We start from the raw sequence: 22,863 nt of genomic DNA, 5'->3' as shown, positions 1-22,863 counted from the left end.
TATGGCTATTTCAGTTATTCTCCTTGTTTGCAATGGGTGTAAATCAGATGAATAAATAAGCTCATAATAGCATGAACCAGAGAATGAAATCAGAGATAAATGCAGCTGCATGGATCCAAGAGTGTGAAGGGTCAAGTTTTATTATTGTAGTAGTCTGTTTCTTTCCCCTTCATTTTCTTCTTGAAGGTCAGATCAGCATATCTTTTATTTGATTAGATCTGGCCTGAAGAAATATGGTCAATTCTACTGAAAACTGATTTTTATATGCAAATAATTATTTGCTCTTCTGCCCTTTTGCAGAATTGCTTTGGCTTTGCAGGTGTTTTCTGCAGCTCTTGCAGGGATGCATACCAGCAATCATCTAATGATAATTTTCTTCTTTATCATCTCCAGGCACAAACCATGAATTACGTTGGACAGTTAGCAGGGCAAGTCTTTGTGACAGTGAAGGAGCTCTATAAAGGGTTAAATCCGGCCACATTGTCTGGATGCATTGATATCATTGTTATCCGCCAGCCCAATGGAAACCTCCAATGTTCACCTTTTCACGTACGCTTTGGAAAGATGGGAGTTCTACGTTCTAAGGAAAAAGTGGTAAGGAACAAAAAACTTGAGCTTGATTTGCATTTGTTAAATTGGTAAGATGTTGAATGTCACCCTGTACATGGGCACAAGGATTGGAACAGTTTTCTTTCTACCCAAAGGCGCTTTTTGAAAAGGCAACTGGACTTGTTCCTTGAAGATGTTTTGCTTCTCATCCAAGAGGTTTCTTGAGAAGTGAAATGTCTTCAAGGAAAAAACAAAGTCCAATTTGGGACAACCATGACCTCGATGACTGAGGCTCTCAGTAGACTTTCTACCATTTTTCCTAAAAAACTCACACTCTCCTATTTCATTTGCTTCCCAAAGGGAATGGTGGCTGCAGCCATAAAAAGCAACTTATGTAAATAGCAACTCCCAGCCTATGGCAGTCAGGAGGATAGCTCAGGTGTGTGTCTGACAGCCATTTAATCTTTTTTAAAAATATAGATCCTACTCCTATAACACTTGAAGGAAATCAAATGATAATGAGTCCAAATAAAGAGTCACTACCTGGGGATTTCTTAAAAAAAAACATCAGCATTTTCAGCAAATGATAGAACTATGTGTGTTATAACTGCTGTGAGTCAAACTGATTGTGTACTCAGGAATCATTTGCTGCGCATAAGGGCTTTCATCACCTATCTAGCAATGAAAGCGTATCTAGTTACTCACCTCAGCCTATCCCTTGATTAATGACTGCTTTAAGCTCTTTTATGAACTTTATATAATGTGGTTTTAACCACAGACTCCAGAACTTGTATTGAAACAAGTGAGATTTAAAATATCTTAAATCAGATGTCACCTGGGGTAAGTAAATAGTTCTTAATTTTTTCTAGATTATGCTCTTCGTTCTTAATGTTACTTGGTGTAGAATAATGACTAATAATTGGGAAGTTCTGGATTTAGATATTATTATCTATGAGTCTTTCACAGAACGTAAGGCAGCGCCAGTTTTTCTCATTTTTAAAGGCATAATCAGTCTTAGTAGAAATTGCTGATGTAATATGAAGTGTTTCAACCACTTGGACCCTGTTGCTGTAAAATGGGGAAAAAGTTATTTCACTTAAGGAATGAACACGTCATATTTTCTTGAGGGTATTTTAAAAAATCTATATCTTTTGTATTCTGCCTCTCTCAAGGTTGACATAGAAATTAATGGAGAATCTGTGGATTTGCACATGAAATTAGGAGACAATGGAGAAGCATTTTTTGTAGAGGAAACAGATGACAAGGAGGTGAGACCAGCCCACCATATGTATTTTGTTTCTCATATTTTATAGTATGCAAGGGGACATAGAAATCAATAACAAAACAAGGGATTTATGTTTGTTTTAAGATCAGTTATAGTAGGATTATCTACTATATTAAGCTTTTTTTCTAATCACTTTTTATTTGTCATGATTTATGATAGACTAGATTTATGTCTAAAATAGCCACTAGTTTACATAATCACATTCTTCAAATTATTTCAAAGAACTATGTCAGGTAATAGCTAGACATATGGAAGAAAATGAGGGCTTTTAATCATTTTCTCTAGTTATGGATAAGCCATTAGCACAGAAAAACTGGCATACACTATAATGTATGTTTAAGATGAATATTAAATTAAAGATGAATATTAAATTAAATTATTAAATTATTTTTTATCGAGTTTGCAAAGTGGTTAGCATTTATAATCAAGGATTATTAGGGCTCACTTCCTGGCAAGCCACAGCTCTTAAATGTGAGATGTTTTCTTTACTTGCACATTTTTCTGAATTTGCCTTTTCCAGAAGAATTTCTGTCAGGAGGACTTTTGGAAAGGATGATTACGTGTACATATTCATGTATTTGTAACATTTACCCTCTTTCCCTGAAAATAAGACCTCCCCGGATAATAAGCCCAATTGGGCTTTTTAGCGCATGTGCTAAAATAAGCCCTCTCCCGAAAATAAGCCCTCCCCCAAAATATTGCAACACAGCAGCAGCCATGAGGTGACCACGCTCATAAGAAGACCTCTCCGAAAATATGTCAAGCGCTTATTTTTTTTGGGGGGGGGGTCAAAAGAAAACAAGACCCTGTCTTATTTTAGGGGAAACACGGTAGGTTTCTGTTTATATACACATAACATATTCTGCTGGCCTTGAAAGTTTCACTGGTGCAGAACATATTTGGAGCATATAAATTCACTATTGTTACCTTTGAGTTGATAGATGCCAGATGTCAACAGACTTGTGTTTCCTTTCTTTAAGGAGGCAATTCCATACCACTTGGCTACATCCCCCATTTTGACCGAGGGATCTTCTCTCATGGAATTCCAGCTGAAGAGAAATTCTGTGGATAGGTTAAGGAGCATGGACACTGCTGTTCCTTCCCAGTTATCAATCTCTACTTCTCCTTCTGCCACGGAATCCATGGCTGCAAGTTGTTCTGTCAAGAAAAGGAGGAAGAGGAGAAGGAAATCCGCCCATAAAATAGACATTTCAAAAAGAGACGAGAATGCTGATACTACTGAAGACGAAAACATGTTCCCTATAGAAATGAGTTCCGACGAAGAGAATGAGCTGCTAGATACTACTTCCAGGTATTAATCGAGAGGGTCTAATTAATTCAGAATGTTAATTTTAAATTTTAAGTTGAACAATAGTTTAACGTTTAAATGCCTTAAATCATTTTTTTCCTGCTTTTTTTTGTAGTACAAGAATTATAGAATGTTCACCGATCGTAGTTTTTAAATTGATTAAAGTTACAGGATTACAGTGTTACGGTTACCTTATGAAGTTTAGTTGAAAAGTGAAAAGTTATGTTGAAATGCAAGCTGTCATTTATGTTGTATTGTTTTTTAAAATGGTGTGCACATGAATTTGCAGCACAGCATCCAAATAATTCGTTGCTGTGATTTTTGTAATTACCGGTAAATGAACTTTCCTCATAGATAGGTTATGCCTATGGATTGCCTCCTAGTTGTCCTTACTAGTGCAGATTCCTAGCCTTCCTCTGTTTACTACTGTCCTTTATTTCATAAAATAGAACCAAGAAAAAAAAAAAGCAATAGTAAAAAAAAATAGTGAAAAAAATAAAGGGAATTACTTTTTCCTGTCCAAATGCACAAATATATTTCATCCATCCATATAGGTATCTTTTTAAAAAATTAGCTGGAAGTTTTAAAACACTCCAAAAACACTTAATTCATCTTCTGTAGCTCTATTTTCTAATATTTGTGTTTTGTAACAGTGAACGAAACGAATATTTGCAAAAAGGTCTTGACTAAAGGGTTTCATGAAATCAGATAAAGCTGATGAATGTGTAAAAATATTTTGCCTAGAGAATAGTGGATGACTGTATGTATATAAAATACATATTTGCATGTAGATGTGAATAGGCAGAACATAGTTGCTTGATCCATGTTTCTTCTGAATTAATCTCTCTCTCCCCACACATACACACACATATAGATGTGAATAGGCAGAACATTTATTTTACAGTGCCGAGAAAATAAAGGCAAAGGCACATATTAATTTATAATATTTCAAAATTCTATTTTTAAAAAACGAATTGCATGCACATATGATCAAAATGTCTATTTTTTACCCCTCCCCCCCAGCTGATTGTGTTGTGTTGTATCTGTAATTTTGAAGCATTATACTGCTTTACTCTTAAAATAAATTACTGTATTCTCATGAATTGAAAACAAGATTAAAAACCCCCACAGCAAATAAGATAATAACACCGTCTGTTTGCCCATTGAATTTATAATGAACAAATACTAGAGCATTTTAAAGAGTCCATCTGGAAAGGACTTCAGATATAATATATGGTATGATATGATATGCTGTAATGTAATAATAGGTTTTACCAAGAATTCCTAACTCAGATGTTTATGGAAAATTTAGAAAACACATTTTTTTTCCAGAAATAGAATTTTTAAAAAAATTTGCACATGTTCTGAAAGTATCTAGAATCTTTTAACAATAGCCTCCATGGGTTTAATATGTATTCATTTTTACATGTTTTTGTTGTACCACTAATACTACTACCATGCAGTGGTAAGATTTGGGCATTTAAAACAAAATCCTTTCTTTTTCTGTTGTTTTTTTTTCTGTTTATGTTCAGAACATTGGTCCCTGATTTGTGCAGGGATGAAGACATTGAGACGGTTTCTTCTATAAATTTGCTTGCTCATCCCCACTCAGATGGAGAATGGACACCCAGACAGAGGTACAATGCATGTTACCAGGCTAAATCAAACAATCTCCATGAACCCTTTTCATGCATTCTTTCTTTTCAGACCTACTCAGCAATTAAAGGAAGGACAAGACTTTTCATGCTTCTGGCCTTAATGCTACGAGTATCTCTCTCTGGTTTCAACTCCATTTCGGCCATTTAAATGCCAGTTCACCACTTCATGCTTCAGTAACGCATTGAGGGCTCAGCTATATGTTATATGTGAATGTGTGTAAGCAGATTTCTTTCACTTCAAAGCTGTGGGAAGATGAATTGTTTGGAACAGTTTTTAAGTTGGGAGCTGAGAAGAATTAGTTCAAGCTTTGTCCTTCTGACAGAACACAAATGTTCTATACATTTCATATTTAACAGGCATGGTTTGACCTCTTATCTTGTTAGGCTTAATTTCAGAAAACTGTTGGCCTTACGTATCCATTTTTAGGTATAATGTTCTTTTCGTTGGTATAAACATAGGCAAAGCCTTTATGTCTCCTTAGGATTGAGTGCTGCTTGATTTGAGGTGATTATGTTACCACAAAGTGTAATGGTTGCCTATGCTGTTTGCAGCTTCTTGTTAAGCATTTGTGTAGAGTGGTTTAGTGGTTTCTTGAACTCTATTCTGCCTTCCTGTGTTTTGCTTCGAGCAGTTCTGGATCTTGTCATTTAGAGACTCCCCTTTGTTTAACCCAATTTGGATGCTTTCCAAGAGGCAGATGACAGCCTCAGCAACATGGGTTGATTTGAAACATATTGCAGGATAATGTGGCCTAATCTCTCTCTTTTTTTCCCCCCCTTCCCCTCCTGCTGTATTATACTATCCAGTAAATCTAGAACTTGCATAGGGAGGCCCTCTCATCTCACTGTTCCAGCAGAGGGAAGCTTATCTAGTTCTTGTCCTGACCGGACCTCTCACTATCCTGCTGCAGACAGGTAGAACAGCCAATTGCATTTTCGGTGATTAACCTTTTAATACTGTTAATGGTATACAAGATTGGCGGATCTTTTCAAACTGATTTCGTTTACTAACTCATGGCAGGAAACTGGGAAGTCGTTCATAAAGTTTTTGTCTGGGATTTTTAAGTGATAACATTAAATGTACAAAAGTATAAATCTCCCATAAAACAGTGTCTATTTATCTGTCAGTCCATCCATCCATCTATCCTACCATCCATCCATCCAACCATCTGTCCATCTGTCTGTCTGTATCGTAGATCTCATGGACTCGTTGTTTTTGACTCCTTTTTCTTGCTTCAGAATTAAAAAAAATATCCTTCCTTTCACCTTGCCTGTCTTAAAATTCATTGATTACTGCCTTACACTCTTGGTTTTTCTGCCTTTCCAAAGTTGGGTTTTTAAACTCCAGCTTCCTGCTTGCTAGTGCGTAGTCGGAAGATTTCCTCAGTGTTGCACAATAAATATGGTCCTGTATTTTTCTAATTGTACTATGTTTTATATAGTATCATACTTGCCAACACATGGATTTGGGTGCAGAAATGAAACTTTTCTGGTTCTGAGGGCTTTTTTTATTCCTTCAGTGAAAAGAACCAATTTTGCAAATAATGATTTTCATGCCGGAAGAACTATTAATAAGGAAGTACAGTAGATTGCTCTTCGCTAGGAAAATACCAGGTTCTACTCCCTATATTTGAATTAAAACCAATCTAATTCAAAACAATCTTTCTTACAATAACAGGTTCTGTCATTTTAACAGTTCTTAAAAAATGTATGCATCCAGTTTATAAGTTTATGATGTAGTAATAGATTATTCTAGACCTCCAAAACTGCTGGGTGACTTTGAACCAACTATTCTCATCCCCAACTCATCTCATAGCACTGTTTTTATTTGTGTGTGTGTGTGGGGGGGGGGGGGATAGGAGTATTGAATATCTTTGCCACCTTGAGTTATTTATAAAAAAAAATAACAAGACAGATGAAATAGCTGATATAATTCTAGGATAAGAATCCATTTCAAAGGAAAGTTAATTTAAAAGCGATTCAAGGCTGTGCAGGACAAGATTGCACTGCAGCCCTCTGAGACTTCACTCAAATGCAAACTCTAGCTAACCCTTTCAACGAAGAAAAGCGTAGCTTGATCTTGCAGAACTCGTAGTTCTGAACATTTTCCATCTGAAGCTTACTGTCCCCCAAAACATTTTAAGGAAGCCAAAAGTAAGTTGCAGGTTCTCATGGGAAAAAAAGTGTATAAAGTGATGGTCAGCAATCAGAAACTGAAATTGTTCTGAAGCAAGAGAAATCTACAGGGGATGGTCACTCCCCTTGTTAATGGCTTGCATCCCTTTTAGGGCGTGGGAACTTGTCGACTGACTGACAGCCTCTGCCACAAGGAGGCTTTGTGGCTTGGGGTTTCCTTTAACACTCACTGGCTGGTGTGCTTTTATTGATTCATAGCTTCCTTCCTTCGGAGAGCAATTGCTTGTGCTTTTTTTTTTTCTGCCTGTGTCTGATGGGGAAAAAAATTACACTTCCCATTTCTGTAGTTGTTGAGTTTCTTATCAGGAGTGACATTTGAGAGTAACTGGTCATCAGCTCCCTGAATAGGTTTCTTTATCCTTTGTTATTGCATCAGGTTGATATATGTACACAAACTGCTCATCCAGGGGTGGGCTGCTATGGGTTCACCCGGGTTTGGGAGAACCCCTAGCTAATGTTATGGCCGGTTCGGAGAATCTCCAAATCCCACCCCTGGCTGGCCTCTCTCCTCCACCCTCTCCTTCCAGGAGTCTCCACGTGGCCCGTTTTGGATGCAAGGTAATTGCAGGGCCTGCGTGGAGACTCAGGGAGGAGGAAGAATGGGCCCGTTTCCGGCCTCCGGAGGGGTTTCGGACAGTGGCGATTTTTTTTTTGCCACCGGTTCTGTGCCCGTGGCTTGGTGAGGTGGGGTCATGTGACCGGGTGGGCGTGTCCAACTTTTTTCCACTTTTTAAAGCTTTTTTTTACTACCGGTTCGGGAGAATCTTAGCAATTTTTGCTACCGGTTCTAGCGAACCGGTCAGAACCGGTAGCATTTCACTCCTGCTTTCGGAGCCTGGGGGAAGCAGTTTTCGCCCTCCCAGAGCTTTGAGGAAAGCCTCTGGAGCCTGGGGAAAGCAACCCCCCCCCCCCCCCGGCCATGATGTAGGAAGCTGACTAGGCCACGCCCACGATGGCCACGCCCACCCAGCAACTGAGCAGAGAACCCGTTGCTGAAATTTTTGAAGCCCATCCCTGTGATCATTCATAAGCTTTCCACATTATGAAACAAGTTATATCCATCCTTAAATATAAAGAAATAAAGAAGATTCGAATACGACTATACTTTAATCCATATTTACACCAAGGGTGTTATAATTTAAATGCGTATTTTAATTATATAATTCTATATTCCGAAAGACCAGTGCATTTCACAACCAGGAAAGTTTATATAATTTTCAGATTGTATCTAGAGTTTGGTTAAAGTAAAACCCAAGTTATAATAATAGTCTGTTTTTCTCCTCCTGTAGCTAGAGAATGAGGAAAACATATTCTAGTCATTTTAAAAAAAAATTGCTTGCAATTCAAATTGCTGATTTTTTTTTAAAACCAGCTTTTAAAAATCTAGCATTGTTGATGTTACCTAGTTTGGGTAATGAAATGTCTGCAAGAAATCAACCAAGCTCAGAGAGCGTTAAGGACTCCTGGGCATTTGTTCTAAGGTAGCCTGTACGAAAGGGATAGCTTTCTTTCTGGGGATTATTATTGTGACAAAAATGAATGGAGCCTGTAAATAAATATTTGCAGCGTGCTTTCAGTTAGGGGTCTACACTTTCCAGATTTTATTTTTTGTTCTGTATTATTTTCCTGGATTGGGATAGTGGGATAGTTGCTTAGCCTTCTCCCAGCTACACCAAGATTTTTTATTTTATTTTAGCCATGCCATTGATTTCAATGAGCAGTTTCCATTCTTCTTCCTGGGTCATTTTATAGTGATTTACCAGGATAAAGGTTTATCGAGCTAATGAAGTTGTTTATTTTTTCTGTTTTTCTTTCTTCTTGATGATTATATACCTTTGGCTATCAGTTTTCTCCCACTTTAATTTATCCATACTATGTGCCATTGAATCACCATCATACTTGATTTGGAAATAGAGAGGATCAATGTTTGTAAAGCCCTTATTTCATAGGCATGGATGATATAATTTTGACTACATTTCTACTAGACTTCCTTCCTCCCTCCCTCCCGCTGTGCCATATCTTTGTGTGCACACTCTAAAAATCAAATGTAGGCACCAATTAATTCCTTCCTTCCTTCCTTCCTTCCTTCCTTCCTTTTTTCCACCATTGATTAATGGTGCCATAACTGGGCAGTGCCCAAATTATACATACTTTAAATATGTAATTTATTTATTCAACCTGCTCTTTGTACTGCAAGACCTCTGCTATGGTGCCAGTCACATTAGTGATTCAAATGGATCATTTTGTGTCGGCAATTTTCTTCCTAAGTGGGAAAAATATCCCCACTGAGTGAAGTGTTTTCGAAACAGTTTGAGCTGAAAACACCCCATTTCAAGTTTCAGACCGATTGTATGGTGTTGAAATGGGCTGTTTTAACAAAGCCAGTAGTATTCTGAACTTGAAAAAAAAAGTTTCTTTTGATCTCTGTTTCAAACTTGAGACAAAACGGTTTGGGGTTCTGAATGTTCCAGTAAGATTCCGATAGCGTGTTTCAAGTTTTGAGTCACCTGCCTGGAATTTAAAAGGGGCATTTTGAGCTTGAAACCTTTTGCACAGTTATCCAAAGTCCTGTGCAATTCTGAGCTTAGAGGGTAAAAGTCAAGATATGTGGACCCATATGCTGTTTTTCCTGTTTTGGGAGCCACTTTCTCTGTTTGTGCACATTGCGGGTCCCATATGTGACTTCCTTTGCGTGGGCATATACAGTAATAGTCAAAATTCTCTTTTGTTGACCTTGTTCTGTCAAAGAATGAGAAGAAACCTTTCTGGTTTTTTTTTCTGGAGGGTAGAGGCAAGGTCCTAAAGCTTTTATTTTGCTGTGATGTCTGGCAACTTTTTAAAGTGTGCATCCTGTTGAAACTAATACAATTTACCTTTGTATAACACTGATTACTTGAAAACATGTACTGTACACCATTTGGCAAATCATCTCTTAAAAGGGAAAAGCACAATGAGTTTACTGTTTGTTCACTTATACATGTTTCAGTGGCTATGGTGCAGTCATATGTGTGCGGTTGACTTCCCAAGGGAAATATTTGGAAGTCTCTTTTTTTGTCAAACAGAAGAATGGGACTATTATCTCTTTGCTAGCTTCAGAATGTTGAATTTCACTTAAGTTTAACATCCGCTTAATCTCCTCCCCTGGCCAGCAGTTTGAGTTGCCTCTTGATCAAGACTTATATCCAAATTCATTTAGTAGGCTTAAGTCCATACAATATTGGCACTCAGAATAGAAAATTGAGCAGCATGCTGGATCTCATTCTCTTCCTGATTCTTCCCTGTTCTTCCTGCAGCCCTTCGGATTCGCGACCTCTCACTCCTAAAAGTGATTCTGAATTAATCAGTAAGCCTCTGGAAAGAAGTGTTGCAAACAATAATCCTCAGATGCATTGGGACTGGGGAGAACTTCCTCAAGCCACAAAGGTATGCGAAAAGACACATGAATCAGACATTACAGATTTTTATTAAAAAACAGAACCTTTGAGGTTTATCTTCTGCCAGAATGGGATAGAGAAGTCTGAAGTGGCTAATAGATACAGAGGGAAGATGTTGATATTACCTTAAACCGGGCGTGTCAAACTCAAGGTCCACAGGCTGGATATGGCCCACAGGGTGCTTAGATCTGGCTCTTGGAAACAGTGAAGGACTGGCTCGTGGTGCTTCTACCAGCGAAAATGGAGCACAGGAAGGCCGCCCATACTGGCAGAGGGCTCCAGGAGGCCATCGTGGCTGAAAACAGAGCCTCGATGAGTGACATTGAGCTGGCCATGCCCATCCGTCAAACACAACCCTGATGCGTCAGTCAACGAAATTGAGTTTTACACCCCTGCCTTAAACCATAGCTTACTGTAGTGTTAGGAATATTGGACTCTTAGACCAGTCTTCTACCTGGTGTTTTGCCCTGGCTTTGTAGAGCTATATCTCTTTTGGACACATTTTAGTTAGCTTTAATTGTGGTTTGTCCAAAGAACCAAGTATTGTTTATGGTTTAGATACTTGCTTGTTCATTTAAGCTAGAGTTTAAACTAAAAACAATTTCTGGTTGATACAAAAAGGGTGAAGCGTAGCTCAAAAGGTGATGGTGATGCTTCCTTATGTTTCCTTGGCAGTGGCACCTGGGGAGATGAGACAGGTGGGAATCAAACGTATGCTTGCAAAATGAACACATGGTACTTTATTTGCATCATTGTCATTTGTCCTCTCTCGCTTTCTTTGGAAAACACAATAATTGAATATGTGGAAGGAAGCAAAATTGTTGCTTGGTCTGTGGCCTTTAAGTTACGAGTGGGTTTTTGACTGATTTCCAACATCTCAATAATACTGAGCAGAATTTGAGATACTGAATTCACTTAAAAGAATTCTACACGTATTTAGGAGTGTTCCTTTGACCAGGATGCCTGCTTATGACTAAATAACCTCCGTAATAACTGTAAAGCCTGCTTTCCAGAATTGTTCCCACTCTACTAGTTTAAAAATGTGGATTGAATTACAAGCAGAGAATAGGGTCTCTGTAATAAAGAAATCTAATCCCTTACTCTACTTTTCAATTATTTCACGCATGATCCAGAGGAAGGAACTGAAGTTACGTTCTGGATCCTGAAGATGATGCTGTCATCTTCTCAATAAGAATTGGGTTTTCTCAGTATTGTTCCTTCATAGAATTCAGTGCAAAGATGATCCCCTAGTGGCCTTCCATCCTGCTGCTTCCCAGACTAAGGTGGTATAGTTCTGTCAAGATCATGTCATCATGAAGACTGTACTCCAGGATGTAGCGGCCCACAAAAGTCTGAAAACGTCCCACCAGAAAGCAAGGCTGCCTCTGTCTCCTTGGAGAATATACTTGCGGGCAAATCCAGACTTGTTTCAGTGCACTTTCTGAAATAATCCTAACTTTTAAGAGGGATTTGCTCTATGATATATGAGCGGAACAAGGTTACTTTCATTTTTCACGCTTCGTGTCTCTTTTTGTCCTTTTTTTTCAGGAACCTTTTTTGAATTTTGCCCTTTTCTTTTTCCTTTTTAGACTGCCATCCCACACAAGCCAAAAGAATCCAGCACCTCAGTAGCTGTGAATCATTCTGGAAGCATCCACTTTCGAGTCATCCAGAGTACTGATACGGAAGAGATGCACCACATCTCTTCCTTGCCTGACCTTGGACAGGATGAGACTGTCTTGGTTGTGGAAGAAACGGAGCTACTGGCACCTGAAATATCCCAAACAGATATAGAGACTTTAGGGGCAGCAGCCCTTCTATTTCCGGCCGGGGAAGAATTGAAACCAGCCACAACGTGCTTGATGCAGCCAGCCGGCAAAACAGATTCTCCCTCTAAAAAAAAGGGTATATAGCACCTTTTGCAACCAAGCATTATTGTCAACAATTTTTATCGGGTGTGATTGAAAATTTTAAGCAATGGGTTCTCGGTTGCTGAGTCGGCTTGGCCATGATGGGCGTGGCCTCCTGGGCCTCCTGTACCATGGTGTGGGAGGGCATTTTTATCCTCCCCAGGCTCCGGAGACTTTCCTCGAGCCTCCAGGAGGGTGAAAACAGCCTTCCCTGGGCTCCGGAGGCCCTCTGGAGGCTGGAAACATTTCCAGAGTTCCGGAACTTCCAGGAGGCCCATTTTTCAGCCTCTCAGAGCCTCCGCGCAGGCCCTTACCTGGTATCCAAAATGAACTGCGGGGAGACTCCTAGGAGGGGAGGGGAGGGATGGGCGGGGCCAGCCTGTCCTTGCAACTACCGGTTTGATGAGCCAGATGTAAAATTAGCATCCGGTTTTCCCAAACCGGTCCGAACTGGCTGAATCCCACCCCTGCTTGTTACCAATGAAATTAACTGGCCTTTCCAAGAAATGAGCTAATGAGGGGAAGGAGAAAGCTATTTGCCTCCTGAGTCAACCAAAGTGGAATATAGTCACCTTACTTGCAGAGAGGCTTTTCATACTTTCGCTTCCTCAAATGGGTGCAGCAGATTCCTTAAGACCAGGGGAGCAAGAGCAAAGATGAGTGCTGAATTAATGGTGCAGTTTTCTAACCCTTCAAGCGGAAAACAGGAAACAGGAAGTCCTCAACGTACGACCACAGTTGAGCCCCAAATGTTTCCTGCTAGCTGGAACATTGGTTAAGCGAATTTTGCCCCTTTTGTGCCGTAGTTGTTAAGTGAATCCCTGCAGATGTGAAGTTAGTAACATGGTTGTTAAGTGAATCTGGCTTCCTTGTTGACTTCGCTTGTCAGAAGGTTGCCAAAGTGGATTGCGTGACCTTGGGACACTGCAATTGTCATGAATATGAGTCTGTTGCCAAGCATCCGAATTTGGATCACATGGCTATGGGGATACTGCAATGGTCGTAAGTGTGAAAAACAGTCATAAGTCACTTTCTTCAGTGCCATTGAAACTGAACGGTCACTAAACAAACTGTTGTAAGTCAAGTACCACTTGTAAACTCTACTATGAACCATAGGTTTGCTGTAATGGAGGAAAGCATAAATAAGAAAGAAGCCACAAAATTCCACGCTTGAGATACAACTTCTACTTAATCCCTTCTACTGCACCCACAAAAACTTATTCTAATCTGAGTTTGTTATTCCATTGTTACTCTGTGCTACAGATTTTATCCTCTTTTAATGAATTATTATTTGTTTCTTTTGTACCGTAAGCTCCTGATAAAAGCTGTGTTAAACGGATCAAATAAGTTCTTACCTTATCTGAAAAATGTGTCTGCTTAAAGCACTGTACAATAATAAGATTTTGCATTTTACAGATAAACGGAGCCGACATCTTGGTGCTGATGGTGTATATTTAGATGATCTGACTGACATGGAGCCGGAGGTTGCTGCACTCTATTTTCCTAAAAAGTATGCATGCTTTAAACTGACATTTACCATTTATGGAAATAGCTTTCTCAGCATCTTGTGTCCCTATGTACAAAATTCTGTCCTTTGTGCTTTTGAAGGAAATCTGTACTTTGCTGAAGTGTGCTTGAAATTACCAAGCCAAAACTTGTTTTTTGTCTTATTAAGACAAATTCATTTTTAAAAAGTGTCAAATTGAAGAATTAAAATGAAAGGACCATACTATCTATCTATCTATCTATCTATCTATCTATCTATCTATCATCTATCTATCTATCTATCTATCTATCTATCTATCTATCTATCTATCTACAGGGAACTTTTGGACTGTACATTGTATTTGTATTTATTAGTTTGTCAAACGTGTGCAAGATATCAGGTATAAATATAAACATGGACATGAACAAAGGAAATGAATACAAATAAATGGGGACAGTAGAACAGGGACAGTAGGCACGCTGGTGCGTTTATGCACGCCCCTTTATTGACCTCTTAGGAATGGGGTGAGGTCCATGGTAGACAGTTTAAGGTTGAAGCTGTGGGGGTTTGAGGATGTAACAACGGAGTCAAGAGCATTCCAGGTGTTGATCACTCTATTGCTGAAGTGTATGTGTGCGTGTCTGTATGTATATATGTGTGTGTATGTATGTAGGTAGGTAGATAGATAGATAGCACTGGGGTAAGACTAGAAGCATGCATTGGGAGTGATTTCCCTCCCCCCCCCCCGTCCAAATATGTTACCTAGAAGCGCTTTTGTTTGAAGGTTTTAATAAGCCTTTGAAGGCTTTAAATCGCTCAACGAGAGAGATTTTTCCTGTAGTGATTGCTTAACTCTCCTCGGCGGAGAAGTAGGCTAGACAAGTCAGATGATGAAATTCATGAGCCCTCTGGCTTTGGGAAGGAGTGGAGGTCACTAATTCTTCTTCTCTTCTCAGTGGGGATCATATTCCCCTCGCGAAGAACATGAGTGAAAACAGTCCCCGCTCAGCCAATCAATCCCCTCAATCAGTCGGAAGCTCAGGGGTGGACAGCGGTGTCGAGAGCACTTCGGATGGAATCCGAGACCTGCCATCCATTGCCATTTCACTTTGTGGCGGACTGAGCGACAATAAAGAAATATCCACAGGTACGCTCAACACCCCCCCACCCCTGCTACCCCTATTGTAAAATACTGCAATGCTTGGTTTGAACGCTCTGACCCCTCTATAAAAAAGCATATAGTGACCTCTTGTGGATATTGCGTAGTAAGGCATGTGTGACAGAAGGTTTACAAACACCCTTCCTTTAAAACATTTGCATATAACACGGTGTTCTTCCTTACAAGTATTTCCTGACTTATAACCGTTCGTTCAGCAACTGTTAAAAATCATGTCAACCCTGAACGAAGAGACTTACAACCCACTCCTGAAGTTAAGGGTGTTGCAGCATCCCTGAAATCAGAATAATAAAGATAACGAATCAGGGTTGCTTGGCAGTCCACCTGTCCTTATAACCAGGGGCACTGCAGCTCTCTCACCTCCTATCTCTTTAGGGATGTAAAGCACTGTGAAGCGGTATATAAGTCTAAGTGCTATTGTTATTCTGGCTGGTTTTATTTTAGCTGCTATATTTATTATTTATTGTGTTGGTTATGTTGTTTTTACCTGTTTTTAATCCCTTGTTAACCACCCTGAGTCATGTTTGAGACGGGTGGCAATGTAAATTGAATAAAAAACTCAATTGGCACAGCGGGGAGTAAGAACTTGAAAATGAAACTGGAAGAAAGCAATGAGAAACTGTGTCTATATTGTTGTAAGACATCTCTATTACTTTTATAATCCAGTGAACACTAATGTTTTACAAGTGTTATACCTGCTAAAGATGCGGTGGTGGACAGTTTGAGTATTTGACAAATTATAAGATGTGCTAATATAAGAATATTCTTGTATTAGTTCTACTAATAGGTTTAATAGGGAAAAGTGTGGAGAAATGGAGGAATTTGAAATTATAGAACGATAGTCTTAGAAAACTTTGTGAAGAGAATCTCTGTTTCTAGCATCTGCTTCAAGGATAAAAAAAAGCCTCCACACATGGACATCATCAGATGCAAAACAATAGAATCATGTTAATTAGATAATAGGAAACAAAGAAGGAGAAATACAGTGCAGTAAGCCAGAAATTTCTGTGTGCAGATTTTGAAACAGACCATAAACTATTGGTGCCATGTTTGCATAAATTAAATTTAGACCATTGGAGAGAACAAGATTTGATTTAGTTAATTAGAATGTAAAATCAACTTGTAGAACAAATTCAATATGTAAAAGAGAACTAGAAGAGGTACATAAGGAATTGAGACACATAGTGAAAACCAAATTGCAAAAAAATATTCCTAAAACTTAAAAGGATAAAAAGTTCTCAATGCTTTTTAGAGCAAGCTATTTAAATAGAAAGAAAAAGATGAAGGATGAAAGTCTTGGAAGGATACATGGCAACCAAATGCATTTTTCTGGCACAAAGCAGGAAAAAAACAAGAGACACATTCAGTCCCTTGTCAACAGCTACAAAAAAAATCAAGAAACAAAATGAGATAAGTTTTTAAGAAGTTCAAGGAACAGGAAATGTATGGCTAATGTAGGAGTAAACACAAAATAAATCTAATAGAAGTGAAAGCAGTTATAAGAAAATGGAAGGATTATACTAATAGCTTTTATATCTAAGATTTCAGAATGACAGAAATACTTTTTTAAAAAGAAGAATACATCTAGGGAGCTACTCCATGGAAAAGTGATCCATGGCAGGTAGCTAATGCACTTAAATATAAAACAATATTCACTTGCCTCAATTACTGGAACATACTAGTATAATAACTAAATCAAAGAAGGGGGATACAAAGACATGTGTAAATGACCAAACAATTGCAGTGATTTCTTAAATGGAAAGTTTTTTACTTAAGATCTTACAAGGCAGAATAGACCCACATGTGGAAAGAGATATGCCTGATGAGATTTTTGTAAAAAGAGAAATAAGCCAAATAGGAGCAAGAGAATCCAAGAAGGAAGTTTATCTTTTGGTTTATCAACAGTAAAAACGGATTTATAGTAGATTGGTAAATCTGGAAATATGTTTTATTTTTCTCAGAAAATCTATATAATTTACAGTATAACTGTGGTACCTTGCTCAATAGTAGCAACTGTGAGAGGGATTTTGGAGTCCTAGTGGACAACCATTTAAATATGAGCCAGAAGTGTGCAGCAGTTGCCAAAAAAGCCAACACAGTTTTAGGCTGCATAAACAGGGATAGAATCAAGAGCACATGAATCATTAATGCCACTTTATAATGATTTGGTAAGGCCACACTTGGAATACTGCATTCAGTTTTGGTCGCCAGGATGTAAAAAATATGTTGAGACTATAAAGAGTGCAGAGAAGAGCAACAAAGATGATTAGGGGACTGGAGGCTAAAACATATGAAGAACGGTTGCTGGAACTGGGTATGTCTATTCAATGAAAAGAAGGACTAGGGGAGACATGATAGCAGTGTTCCAATATTTCAGGGGTTGCCAGAAAAAAGAGGGAGTCAAGCTATTCTCCAAAGCACTTGAGGGTAGGACAAGAAGCAATGGGTGGAAACTAATCAAGGAGAGAAGCAAGTTAGAACCGAGGAGAAATTTCCTGATAGAACAATTAATCAGTGGAACAATTGGTCTCCAAAAGTTGTGACTGCTCCAACACTGGAAGTTTTTAAGAAGATGTTGGATAACCATTTGTCTGAAGTGGTGTAGGGTTTCCTGCCTAAGGAGGGGGTTGGACTAGAAGACCTCCAAGGTCCCTTCCAACTCTATTATTCTATTCCATTCTGTTCTGTTCTATTCTTTCTTTCAACTTGAACAGAAGAGCAAAGTATATGAGAAGAGCTGAGTTTGGAAGAACAAAATAAAATAGGAATGGAAAGGCAGGCTTAGATAAAATGATGAAGCATAAGACATTTTAATGATAGCAACCCTCAGAACAGCTAAAGTAATGATCTTCCCTATGGTAAGATCAGTTGTGAAACTTGGCTGCTGAGAAACAGAAAATTATGGATTGGAAAATCATTACTAAGAGAAAAATAAATCCGAGGAGAACTAGTGAATCAAATTTAGATCAAATAAAAGCAGGCAGCTCTCCTGAAGTGCTGATCAGCAAGGAGAAACTCACAGAGTTTGAGTTTTATGGTATAAACCAGGGGTGTCCAAACTTGGGAACTTTAAGACTTGTGGACTTCAACTCCCAGAATTCCCCCAGCCAGCCATGCTGGCTGGGGAATTCTGGGAGTTGAAGTCCACAAGTCTTAAAGTTCCCAAGTTTGGACACCCCTGGTATAAACAGAAAAAATGGGCGTATGTTTGGCACAGCTGAATAAAATAAAAGATGGGAAGTTGATTAAACAGGCTCAAGGAGATTGCACAACCCTCTGTAGAAATGCTGCTGTTTGTTGCAGTTTGAGGTACAGGTGACTTGTCCATGCAACTACAGAAACGTGACTAATCAGTTAGCAAGTTACAAGCTACTCTAAGATGTTTATCTTGGTTCTTGCCCTTAATCTTAAGTCATGTTGTAAATATTGTTTTCAGTGCTATTTTAAAGGGCACCATTCATGTTGATTCAGATTAGTACGTGCAAGGTGACATAAATTTATTTATTTTATTAATCTATAAAAGCACAATGTGGATGGAAGGCAAGTTTGGTTGCAACCATCATCCAGGAGTTGGTTTCAGGTTAGGGAATTAATTATACGTTGCAAGGAGTCTTATGGCCAAAACTATATGACTGGCCATAGGCTGTATATGTGTATCTTTCTTTTCAAAGAAGATTCATATTTCAGTTTTATAATTGTCTGTACACAAATTTATTCAGATCTGTGATTCAGCCTAACCCAGGGGTGTCAAACGCGACTTCATTGAGAGCTGTGGCATCAGGGTTATGTTTGACGGGTGGGGATATGGCCAGGGTGGATGTGGCCAGCTCAATGTCACTGGTGTCAGCACTCTGCCAGTGAAAACGGCCTTGCGAGCTCCGTTTTCGGCTGCAACGACCTCCTGCAACCCTCTGCCAGCGAAAACCAAGCTCTGTTTTCGCTGGCAGAGGCACTGCAGGCTGGTCCTTTGCTGTTTTCAGGACAGCCCTGCAGGCCGGATCTAAACACCCTGCGGGCTGGATCTCGCCCCTGGGCCTTGAGTTTAACACCCCTGGTCTAAACCCACATTCAGTCTGAGGTTTTCTCAAGACTAGTCGGGACAGACTATTCGTGAAGCTGAACGTGTGAATTTATCTGCTGGAGTTCCGACAAATAAAACCAAGGCGGGTAGTGTCTATTTCAGGCAGCATTCTCTGCTTCGGTTTTGATGGGAACCTTCAAGTAACAGGCTTTATATCCTTTTTCTCCTAAAACTATGCTAACTACCTGAGATTGCAGGCTCTGAAACTGCTTTTATGTTTCTGTGGTTTCCTAAATAGGCTAACTCTACAATATATTCCAAGTGCTATTTTAACCTATTATTTGAGGTTCATTCATGTTCCCCCCCCTCTTCCAAACAGAAAACTTTTTAGAGCAAGAAATCTCTTATCAGCAGTTTGTGGACAACCCAGCTATTATCGACGACCCTAATCTTGTTGTGAAGATTGGAAACAAGTGAGTACAGCTTAGCAGAATAAAATGCATGCCTTTCGTTAAAAAAAAACCCCACAAACCAGAATTCTTGAGAGTGAACAGATTTGAAGAGATCTAGAGCGGCTTGAGCAATTGGTTGAAATTAACAAGATGGAATTTAAAAAGTGAGAAATTAAAGGTTTTCCACCTGGCTAAGAAAATGGAAGGCACAGTCTGTAGCAGGGCCGTCAAACTCACAGCCTGCGGCCCAGATGCGTCACGTGAGGGCCATGCCCAGGCCTCGTTTAGCAAAGGGGAAAAGTCCTGATACATCACATGACACAGCTGTGATGACTTGAGTTTGACACCCCTGTTCTATAGCTTAATGACCATTTGTTTAGTGACCAAAATTCATTGAAAGAATTATAGTTATGACCAGTTTTTGAAGTTACAACCATTGCAGCATCCTTGCTATGTGATTCAAATTTGGACACTTGGCACTCTGTCCATATTTATGTCTGCGGAATATGCTTCATTCTCCCCCCCTCCCCATTTCTACCTTTTTAGATGCCCTGCAGTCGACTACCTCTGCTACCCATGCTGACCTTTGCCAGCTTCTTAGCAATAGCACTTAGACTTCTATACTGCTTCATAGTTCTTTACAGCCCTCTCTAAGCGGTTTACAGAGTCAGCATATGGCCCCCAACAATCTGGATCCTCATTTTACCCATCTTGGAAGGCTGAGTCAACCTTGAGCCAGTGAGTTCAGTTTTGTTCACAGTGGTTCAAAAAGGACCAAATTGGTGTGAGTAAAGAGGGAAGCCACCAAGATTAGTACCGTGTTTTCCCCGAAAATAAGACATTCCCTGCTAATAAGCTTAATCGGGCTTTTCAGAGCATGTGCCATAATAAGCCCTCCCCCCAAAATAAGCCCGCCCCAACTATTTAAGCACATGCGCAACCGGTCTCTGCCATTACCACTGTACCACCTACTGGTACAGCTTGGGCAAAAAGAGGGCCCGCCGCAAAAAGAGTGGCAGGCCAAGCAAAGTGCTTCGTGCCCCGTTCCCTCCTGTGCAAAGAGGCCGCCGTAAAAAGAGCGGCAGGCCAGCAATGCGATCACACCCCCACCTGTTCCCTCTCGCACAGAAAACCACCACCCACCCCACCCCACCCCAATGGTAAAGGCAGCCTGCCTGGTTCCCTTTGCCGCCGCCCCTTTAGCGAGGGGTGGCGGGGGGAGAGAAGCGAAGCTTGCCTCTTACCTGTTCAGCCCCGCTGCGTTCCTCGCCCTTTCGTCCAGTGAAGCGCCTTGTAAAAAAAACCTCGCAAATTGAACTCATGAGGTTTTTTTTTACATGGACGAAACAGCAAGGAATGCAGCGGAGCTGTCAGTCTCCAGTAGCACTAGGACACGCATCCCCAGCATTTTGGGGTGGGGGGAATGCAAAGGATTTATTGTATTTTCTAGCTCGGACCCCAGGCAACACAACACAAAACACTTTCTCCCTCCGTGCCTCTCTCTTTCTCCCTTCCCTTCCTCCGATTGGCTGGCGGCTGTCTCTTGAGCCGAAAAGGCTGGAGTGAAGAGTATCTCTCCCTAAGGCCTGTGAGGAAGGGCTGGGGACGGAAGAGAAGGAGTCCCATTACCCAGGACGAACAGCCAGGTCCCTAACAGCGGAGGCAAAGTGATAGAGGTAAATGACTGGGGGAGAAACCCTGGGGGTAAAATAGGCGGGCGAAGGGCAGGAGGAGAACAGTCCCATTCCACGCTAAGATGTGCGTCTTGCTTCTCCCCCCCCCCCCCCGCTAAAGGGACGTTGAGGAAGGGAAGAAACCAGGCAGCCCTTACAATGGGAGTGGGGTGGCAGGCCAACAACGCACCTCGCACCCCATTCCCTCACGCAAAAAGAACACGTCCCACCAAGCCCCAATGATAACGGCTGCCTGGCTGCTTTCCTTCCCCGACGTTCCTTTAGTGAGGGGTAGCAGTGGGGGAGAAGCGAGACACGTGTCCTAGTGCTCCCGGAGACCTGCCCTTTCGTCCTTGTAAAAAAAACCTCATGAGTTCAACTTGCTAGGTTTTTTTTACAAGGGGCTTCACTGGACAAAAGGGACAGGAACGCAGCGGGGCTGAACAGGTAAGAGGCACACCTCGCTTCTCCCCCCCCCCACTAAAGGGGCAGCGGGGAAGGGAACCAGGCAGGTTGCCTTTACCATTAGGGTGGTGTGGGTGGTGTTGGGCCACGAAGTGCGCCTCTTACCTTTCCGGGTCCGCCGCGGTCCTTGCCATTGTGTCCAGGGAAGCCCCCGGTAAAAAGAAAAGAAAAGAAACCCTTCTCGCGACTTCAAGAAGTTTGATAGAACTCATGAGGAGGGTTTTTTTTTTAACCAGCAGCTTCCCTGGACACAATGGCGAGGAACGCGGCGGAGCTGGAAAGGTAAAAGGCGCGCCTCGCTTCTCGTCTGCCCCAGAAAATAATAAGCCCTCCCCCTATAATAAGCCCAAGGCCATATTTCGTGGGTCCAAAAAAATAAGATCCTGTCTTATTTTCGGGAAAACACGGTAAATAGTTCAGAAACAAAGCCACTTGACCAATAGTTAAAGGTTATGTTTAACCTGCCAAAAGATTCCTGATTTATCAAATTTCTTCAAAATTTGAAAAGCTGTTACACAGACGAGGGAGTAGAGTTATATTCTATAGCATTAAAGGGCAAGGCCAAAGCCAGTTTGTTAAAAATATGCAAGTAAAGATCAGACTAGATATCAGATGAAACTTCCTGATTGTATGAATTATGGAAATAAGAAACAGCAAGAAATGGTCAATTCTCATTTAAGAGACGTGATGGCGCAGTGGTTAGAGTGCAGTACTGCAGGCTATTTCTGCTGACTGCTGTCTGTCTGCAGGTTGGCAGTTCAAATCTCACCGGCTGAAGGTTGACTCAGCCTTCCATCCCTCCCAGGTGGGTAAAATGAAGACCCAGATTGTTAGGGGGCAATATGCTGACTCTGTAAAGCACTTAGAGAGGGCTGTACAAGCACAGTGAAGCAGTGTATAAGTCTAAGTGCTATTGCTGTTTGCTAGTGGTTTTCACTTATAAGTGAGATTGTCAATTATCAGACATGATCTACTGCAGCCTGCATTGCACAAAGAGTGTGGATTTGGTCCCTTCCTCTTCTACGATGCTGTTTCCATAGTAGCAGACATAGTGAATGAATTTTCTTCAGTGAAATAAAACTCGACCAAGAATTGGTTTACTTTGCATTTTAATCTGAATTTACCTACCTGCACCAAAAATGCATATCATTCAATTTTCTAATCTGCCCATGTTAGAAAAATATTCATACGAATTTTATATTAAAAAATATGCTGTAGAAAATACACATTAAAAATCGATGAAATAAA

At 40.3% G+C, this 22,863-nt stretch overlaps 1 protein-coding gene across 3 annotated transcripts in view; it reads left to right on the top strand.

The window, feature by feature from the left end:
• LPIN1 (lipin 1) overlaps positions 1-22,863 on the top strand; it is a 73,890-nt gene that overhangs the window by 26,892 nt on the left and 24,135 nt on the right. For 2 of the 3 annotated variants that reach the window (XM_081940115.1, XM_081940116.1), the window contains exons 2-11: positions 394-594; positions 1,722-1,817; positions 2,815-3,146; positions 4,676-4,780; positions 5,609-5,716; positions 10,291-10,420; positions 12,021-12,336; positions 13,758-13,851; positions 14,784-14,974; positions 19,405-19,498. In XM_081940115.1, the coding sequence (XP_081796241.1) occupies positions 403-594; positions 1,722-1,817; positions 2,815-3,146; positions 4,676-4,780; positions 5,609-5,716; positions 10,291-10,420; positions 12,021-12,336; positions 13,758-13,851; positions 14,784-14,974; positions 19,405-19,498 (1,658 nt within the window). In that variant the 5' untranslated portion in view covers positions 394-402. The remainder of the gene's footprint in view (positions 1-393; positions 595-1,721; positions 1,818-2,814; positions 3,147-4,675; positions 4,781-5,608; positions 5,717-10,290; positions 10,421-12,020; positions 12,337-13,757; positions 13,852-14,783; positions 14,975-19,404; positions 19,499-22,863) is intronic. The other variant, XM_081940114.1, reaches the window with a different exon arrangement.

This window comes from Natrix helvetica, assembly GCF_964273705.1.
Source record: "Natrix helvetica genome assembly, chromosome: 2".
Taxonomy (NCBI): Eukaryota; Metazoa; Chordata; class Lepidosauria; order Squamata; family Natricidae; genus Natrix; species Natrix helvetica.
The sequence above is the reverse complement of the archived record's forward strand: the minus strand, read 5'-3'. Positions and strand labels throughout refer to the sequence as shown.